The 8,800-nt window shown below is 33.8% G+C and overlaps 1 protein-coding gene across 1 annotated transcript in view; it reads right to left on the minus strand.

Annotated features, from left to right (window-relative positions):
* Nucleotides 1-8,788, minus strand: part of vap (RAS p21 protein activator vap) — a 55,859-nt gene extending 47,071 nt beyond the window's left edge. Inside the window, exons 1-2 of the mRNA XM_069836845.1 lie at nt 8,319-8,788; nt 8,025-8,174 (exon numbers count right to left, since the gene is read on the minus strand). Coding sequence (XP_069692946.1) covers nt 8,025-8,174; nt 8,319-8,512 — 344 coding nt within the window. The 5' untranslated portion in view covers nt 8,513-8,788. The remainder of the gene's footprint in view (nt 1-8,024; nt 8,175-8,318) is intronic.
* Between the last annotated feature and the right edge of the window lie 12 nt (nt 8,789-8,800).

Genomic DNA, 8,800 nt, shown 5'->3' on the forward strand with positions numbered 1-8,800 from the left:
AACACATAGTGGTAATGCCAGTAATTTGACATAATATGATGACGTAAAATATTTTTTAATGAAATCTACAGTTACAAAATAGTGTTTGAACAGGACAACTACTCGATTAAGTTTGTGTCTCTTGGTGAAACCAAAACAAAAAGACCTAGAAAGGAGGAACCAGGAGCTCGTACTGCATTCTAAGTATTCAGTTCGGTAGGTTAATCATCTAGTTGTCACTGTTTGTGCTAAAACGTTCTTATTGAGGGCCTAAGACAGATGGAAGAGAATGAATGCTTTGTTAGGTATTTTATGAATCAAGATCAAAGTAGATCACAAAGAAAAGGAGGTGGCAAGAAAACTACATGGAATGTGCAAATCTCAAATTCAATCTTTTTATTTCGAAACTTATATTTCGGGAGAGTCATTATAGCACGGGAAATAGCATATGAAGCCACCTCCCCCTCAGCCCCAAGTTGACATTAAAGAAGAAAAATTAAATTGGTTAATATACGCCACTTTTGTCAACTGCTATGATTATCTAGGGTCTGAGTGATATGAGGGTCCAGGGTCCAGTGACGAAAGTTACCCAGCATTTACTCTTACTGGGTTGAGGAAAAACCTTGGGAAAAAACCTCAACCAGGTAACTTGTCCCAACCAGGATTTGAACTGGGCCTGATCATTTCATGGTCAGGCATGTTAACCGTTTCTCAGCGGTGGACGAGTGTTAAAAAACTAAAGTTTATGTGAAAATGTGAAAGGAACAATTCAGGACATAAAATATGCTTCCTCTCAAAAATCATTGCTTTTATTTCGAAACTTTAATGTCAGTAAGGCAGGGGAAATAATGCAGGAAGCTATCTTCCTCCTGAGTTGAGTGTTAGGAACCTACGGTGTATGTGAAAATGTGAAAGGAATGATTCAGGACATAAAATAGGCTTCCTCTCAAAAATCATTGCTTTTATTTCGAAACTTTAATGTCAGTAAGACAGGCGAAATAATGCAGGAAGCTATCTTCCTCCTGAGTTGAGTGTTAGGAAACTATGGTGTATGTGAAAATGTGAAAGGAATGATTCAGGACATAAAACATGCTTCCTCTCAAAAATCATTGCTTTTATTTCGAAACTTTAATGTCAGTAAGACAGGCGAAATAATGCAGGAAGCTATCTTCCTCCTGAGTTGAGTGTTAGGAAACTATGGTGTATGTGAAAATGTGAAAGGAATGATTCAGGACATAAAATATGCTTCCTCTCAAAAATCATTGTTTTTTTTTCGAAACTTTAATGTCAGTAAGACAGGCGAAATAATGCAGGAAGCTATCTTCCTTCTGAGTTGAGTGTTAGGAAACTACGGTGTATGTGAAAATGTGAAAGGAATGATTCAGGACATAAAATATGCTTCCTCTCAAAAATCATTGTTTTTTTTTCGAAACTTTAATGTCAGTAAGACAGGCGAAATAATGCAGGAAGCTATCTTCCTCCTGAGTTGAGTGTTAGGAAACTACGGTGTATGTGAAAATGTGAAAGGAATGATTCAGGACATAAAATAGGCTTCCTCTCAAAAATCATTGCTTTTATTTCGAAACTTTAATGTCAGTAAGACAGGCGAAATAATGCAGGAAGCTATCTTCCTCCTGAGTTGAGTGTTAGGAAACTATGGTGTATGTGAAAATGTGAAAGGAATGATTCAGGACATAAAACATGCTTCCTCTCAAAAATCATTGCTTTTATTTCGAAACTTTAATGTCAGTAAGGCAGGCGAAATAATGCAGGAAGCTATCTTCCTCCTGAGTTGAGTGTTAGGAAACTATGGTGTATGTGAAAATGTGAAAGGAATGATTCAGGACATAAAATATGCTTCCTCTCAAAAATCATTGTTTTTTTTTCGAAACTTTAATGTCAGTAAGACAGGCGAAATAATGCAGGAAGCTATCTTCCTCCTGAGTTGAGTGTTAGGAAACTACGGTGTATGTGAAAATGTGAAAGGAATGATTCAGGACATAAAATAGGCTTCCTCTCAAAAATCATTGCTTTTATTTCGAAACTTTAATGTCAGTAAGACAGGCGAAATAATGCAGGAAGCTATCTTCCTCCTGAGTTGAGTGTTAGGAAACTATGGTGTATGTGAAAATGTGAAAGGAATGATTCAGGACATAAAACATGCTTCCTCTCAAAAATCATTGCTTTTATTTCGAAACTTTAATGTCAGTAAGACAGGCGAAATAATGCAGGAAGCTATCTTCCTCCTGAGTTGAGTGTTAGGAAACTATGGTGTATGTGAAAATGTGAAAGGAATGATTCAGGACATAAAACATGCTTCCTCTCAAAAATCATTGCTTTTATTTCGAAACTTTAATGTCAGTAAGGCAGGCGAAATAATGCAGGAAGCTATCTTCCTCCTGAGTTGAGTGTTAGGAAAGTACGGTGTATGTGAAAATGTGAAAGGAATGATTCAGACATAAAATTTTCTCCTTCTCAAAAATCACTGCTTTTATTTCGAAACTTAAAATGTTGGGAGAAATAGTGCAAGGAGCTGGTAAGCGAATCCTTACACACTAACTTATTGGGCTTACATTCTACCTGAAGATAACGAGAAGAAGATTGTTGAGGTCATGTAGCACTTCTTACACTCAATAGAAGAACGATAGACTTGAGTTAGCAGCAGCCACCACCTCCAGCATATCAAATACTATGTTAATGTTCTGGGCTAAGCTGATAGAAGAAATTTTTCTTTATTATAAATTAATTAAATTCTTTAGTTAACATACACTAAAAATAGTATTTACATTAACCAATATCATATTGTTTAAAACTACTCATAATAAATCAGCTAGCTTTGTCTAACGCTGGACTTTCGTCAAAGCTAGATTAGATAAGCTATTTCTCTTTACACGTGAAACTTACATTCCTTGCATCACCTGAACCCACTACTATCCCAAAAAGAAACTTTGCGAGATGTAAGATGATAGTATGAAGTAGTTTTGTAATTTTTTTTAAGAAATGTCATTTTCTGATCAATTTGAATTTTAAAATTTTGGGTTTTAAGAAAATATTTTATATTGTAACCCCTGTCATGTTACACATTAAATTAAAACCCATTACAAGGGCTTTGAAATGAGGCATTGCCCAGGTCTGTATCTCATCTGGTTCTGGAGAAAATGGTAATTAATTATTTCAGGACATAACATTTTGGTTATTTCCAAGAAGTCGTCGCTGAACGATTCACATCGTTTATAGTTCACTTCTATTGTTACACAACAAGATGGATGCACTGAACGATTCACATCATTTATAGGTCACTTCTGTGATCGATTCCATTGTCTATTGTTACACAACATTTTCAAGATGGCTGCTAATGCTAATGTTGCGTTAAACCAATTTTCGGAAATCTAATGTAAAAGACTGCCTACAAATATTTGGAAAGTTTCAGAGAAAATACACAAATTCAATCTTCTAACACGATTTTTTTGTTTTTAAATTAAATAATTTGCTGGGAGGCATCGTTAGATATATAGGCCACTCTTACACTAAACCTGGAGTAATTTAAGCTTATTAATCAAATAAATGATTCTACTTACTGTTTTTTATATGCTCACCTGTATGTAATTTCTATTTTATACATATTTCATTGTTATTTTCCATCCAAAGATCATTAAGAACAATGAATATTACTTAATATCTCCTATCTTTCTTCAAATAGTGTTTATATGCCACGTTAATTTTCATTTGTTTTCATAAGTTAACAATGATGCACATTGGAAGCAACATATAAGAAATTATTTTCCTACACAAGCCACGCTATATTCACGTTGTTTTGGAATTATTAATAGAAGATGGTTTGCTTATTGTTTATTACATGCACATTTGTATGTAATTTCTATTCCATACTTTTTTTTCTATCCCCCGATCATTAAGAATGGTGAATATTGTTCATGCTTGTTTCCTGTATTTCTTAAAATAATGTTATGTGGCATGTTAGTTTTTATTTGTCGTTATTTACGTAAAAATAATGCGCCAAAAAATAAAAATTAACAATAATTTCGTACTCACTCCACATCCTATGTATTCACATTTGTTTTTCAGTGATTTATTAAAGAATGTACCGGTATTTAAAAGACTAATAATTTAGAAACATGTTACATAAATCATCCTTGTGCCAAAAGAGAATGCTCCCTGGACCAAATTGTCGTATTTTGCAGTGGTCGTCAATACTCGCTGAAATGGGTAATAATAATATAATAAAATTATGTTGTACGTAGCATTTACAAACATGTTACATAAATCATCCTTGTGCCAAAAGAGAATGCTCCCTGGACCAAATTATCGTATTTTGCAGTGGTCGTCAGTACTTGCTGAAATGGGTAATAATATAATAATATAATATAATTATGTTGCACATAGCAAGATCGATTATTCAATGGATATATTATATGAGGTTGTCATGACTGAGATATCTATTGTCAATTGCTTTTATTTGTCAGAAGGCCTTGACAAGTAACAAGAGGAGAAGAGAGAGTTAAAGATTTATATCGTTCACTAGATGAGTTGATTCAACTAACCTAGAAATAATGTGAATCGTTCAGCGATAACTTCATGTAAATAACCGACATTTTTTTATAAAAAAATATACCAATTAATACCTAATAATGTTTGAAAGCAGGATAGAAACGTTTTTTATTATGATTTTCATTCATAACTATGTAAGGTCACTTATTATAGCAAGTTTCATCAAAATCCCAGAACATCAATCAGAATCAATGTGTTCATCTGACATGGAATTACTCAAGAGAAATATTTTTAATGAGTAAAACTACATGAAATATCAAATTCAGCTTGATGTTTACCATCCTTTTCATCATGTAGATAACTTATTTTCAATGGACAGATGCTACAGTGTCAAAATGTCAAAATATATAGGCCTACACTTACAAGCTGAAAGAGCTGTATTGATGTGATAGAGATGACAATGTCAAAGGAGTACTGATTTTGTGCTCGGCACTAACACAGACTGAAAACAAACCTAGGTAATTTCATAGAAGTCGTTCACTTGGTCAAAATGTTATTTATTGAGTAAGTGTTGCCAAAGTTATTTTCCATTTAGAGATTTGGTGATTTTTGTTGATTGATATTGGTAGTGGCATTGATTCTGAAAAATCCAGTAGAGGTCTCTGTGTGTGTTGAGTTCTGAACTTCGTGGCAATCGGATACTCAGAAGTTCTGTATGTTGGCTTTTCACATATGCCCTGCATAACAAATCTAACAAATTAGACTCGGCCTATTGAAAAAAAAATTAAAAAAATTATTGTTAAATTTGTTAGATTTGGTGTAAAGTGGTATTGTAAAGTTGGCAGTACCTTTTGAGGGTTTCTGGTCACTATCTTGAATGAGTCACAGTCGCTATGAAGTTACTCAAACCTTAATTTAAACTTCTTCTCAACAAAGGACAGTAATGCACTGTGTGTAAAGTATCCAGTGTTGACAATTACTTCACATAATACAGTGTTAGCAGAATGGAAACGAATATTGAACAAATTAATAAAATACATTATATCTAACAGAAATGAGGAAACTGGCCTATTTTGAACTACTGAAAGTTACGAAATCACATTATGAAAAATGCAGATGTGACAAAACATCTCAAAATTCCTCTGGATATGATGAAATACCAAGTACTTAATGTTCTCAGAGACTGCTCTGAAATGATTTCCCCTTCTTTAAGCTATTTATGTAATTTATGAACGCAATGTACCATTTTTCCAGAAAGACTCAATTATTCAATAGTAAAACTAAAGTACAGAAGGGAGGTAAATCTGCTAATTATAGACCCATATCACTATTAATAATTCTTTGAAAACTGTTTGAGAAAGTTAGGGCCTAGGCCATTGTACTGTATTTTGAATGATTAATTTCAAACAGTGTCGATTTTGAAAACAAAAACTGACAGAGAATGCAGGTTTTAGATTGGTGCATGAAATACTGAATTCTTTACATCCGAAATTATACATGTTCAAGGGACATTTCTGTGATTTGGATGACACATTTAACTGTGCACATTACAATACAAATTTAAAAAAAAAATGTTATTAATGATAACATCTTAAGTCTTGCTTATTTAATGACACTGTATCAACTACTAGGTTATTTGGAGTCAATGGAATTGATGATAGCGAGATGATGATATTTGGTGAAATGAGGCCGAGAATTCGCCATAGTTTACCTGATATTCGTCTTACAGTTGGGGAAATTCTCGGAAAAAACCAACCAGGTAATAAGCCCAAGCGGGAAGCAAACCCATGCTTGTGCATAACTCCATATCAGAAGGCAAACATGCTACCGCCTGAACCACGCCAGTGGCTAAGTTGATTTATATATCACTTACCAAATAGAAAGAAAAAGTAGTCATAAAAATGCCAAATTTAGTCATAAAGTTACTCACTAAGAATATTAAACATATAGTTTCCTTGGGATCAATTTTAGGTCCATTATTATTTCTAGTTTAAGCCTAGGCCTATATTAGTGATTTGTCCTGTGCCTTAGCATCATAGTGTAAGGCATTCTGCTTGGACCCACATTACGGAATGAGCACTAGTTTGAGTCCTCCATGGGAAAGGAATTTTTCCATAAAATTTCGGTCAGTGTATGGAATTGGTACCCACCCAAAAACCAGTTATAACAGCTGGAGGGATCTTTTTGCTGATCATATGTTACCCTCATTCGGTTGGGTGCTGAGACACGTGAATGTAAGGTCAGTAGTTGGCTGGTCAGCGTTGGCCCTTCATGGACTGTTACATCACGGATTACTATTAATTAGTGATTTAGTCTTAACCATGAATAATTTACCCCGGGTAATCTATATTTGCAGATGATACAAGTGTGATTATCTCAGTAAACAATGATTACTTTATAAAAATTTTTAATAACATATTTAATGTAATGAATGAATGCATTAACTGCAAATAAATTAGTAGGACCTACTTCATTCATTCGTAGTGTTCTGTCCAAGGGCAGGTCCTTCAATCCAAACCCAACATTTTCCAATCTTTCTTTCCTATTTCTGCCTTCCTCTTAGTCTTCGCATAGGCCTACACTCAAATTAGTACTTATTTAATGTTGATAAAACCAGTGTAATCATGTTTAACAAATTCAGAACACGGATTCCTTCCTTTCCCTCTTACTTCAAAATTCCAACCTTGTGCACACAAAATAAATTATTGGCACTGAAAAGTATCTTTTCATAAGCATGATGATGCGCATTTGACAAACGCAGACAAATCTGCTCTTTTTAGTATTCTAAGATATAGGCCTAATTGTCAATGAGGAATCCATATACTGATATTTTTCTAAAAAAAAAAAAAAGTCCCAAAATTGAGAAATATTGACATTACCTTGTGAGTACATTCTTTCCGTGATGGTGTTTTGTGTTAAAATCCAAAATACATTTACCAGCAGTAGGTTACTAAACCAATCAACACATTCATACAAGACACAAATCAGACTTCCATCTACACTCTTTTAATCTCAGTTGTTATAAAAAAAAAAGCGTTCATTGTTCATATATTACGGTCTTCAAAGCACTGCCTTAATTATCTTAAAGATTTGAAGGGCCAAGAGAAAAAGTTTAAAACTTCTCCATATTTATCTATCTTTCACCCAACAGATGAAATTTTTATACTTTGTAAATTGAATTAACCTGCTTACTACTACATGTATTATAATATAACAGATATATTATATCTGTGTACAATTTTTCACTTGTTTCACATCTCAAAGTTAGGTCCTATAATGCTGATATAAGATGTAGATCTAGCTTATAGCCTATAGAATGTAATAAATGAAATGAATATGAAAGTGTTATGAAGCCCAGTACTTCGAATATATTCTGAGACGCCACATGAATTAATAAATTAGTAAGCCTACTATATGTAAGAAGTCATATTGCTATGCACAATAACGAAGTCTTTAGGTCATGTCATTATTCATTAGAACCAAAATGTCAAAATCAAGAAAATTTAAGAACAGTAATCAGGATATAAGTAAAACTGTACCTGAAATGATTTATCCCTGTCCTTCCAAGGTAAGATAAAACGTAGGATCCTGGTTTTCTATCACTTTCACGAACCAAGTAACTACCCATTTTCGCTGCTTGCCATAGACGTTCTTCAGCAGTGTAGCGATCTAAACGTCCATGATACCATCTACAAAGAGAGTTGAAATTTAAAAAAATATGTAACAATGAAAACACTTTACAATGTAATAAATATACATCAAGCTGTCAATTTATAAAAAGTCACCCTTTCGAAAAAAAAATAGACACCACAAAAGAAAGATGATTCACTCACTGGTTTTCTGGAGGAGCAACAATCGTTGAAACATTAGCTCCTTCGGCTTCTTCTGCATCTCCCAAAAATGGATCAAACTCTTCTCCAATAGCACCATCATGTCCTTCATCACTTCCAGTGCTTGGCGACCCTTGGAGTTTTTCTTTTGGTAATATAATTCCAGTTGCAGGGCCACCCCTTACGAACTCGGCCATCTTGGCTTCAACCCAACCTCTCTATTGCAAGACCAGATTAAGCTATATATTTTCGATAACGTTGAGTTGTAATTGTCTGATTCATCACATTCCTGGATGAATACCTGATTTTAAAACGTACATAAAGGATTACCCGGCTATATTTTTTACTTAAACTCAGAAATGTAATTGTAATTAATGAAAAACAAAGTAAATAATAGAACTTCTCTTCGTAACATAACACACTACGCGTACAGTGTAACACGCCTCGTCGATATTATCGATACAATTTTTATAATCGATTATTGC

Source organism: Periplaneta americana, chromosome 1 (genome assembly GCF_040183065.1).
Source record: "Periplaneta americana isolate PAMFEO1 chromosome 1, P.americana_PAMFEO1_priV1, whole genome shotgun sequence".
Classification (NCBI taxonomy): domain Eukaryota; kingdom Metazoa; phylum Arthropoda; class Insecta; order Blattodea; family Blattidae; genus Periplaneta; species Periplaneta americana.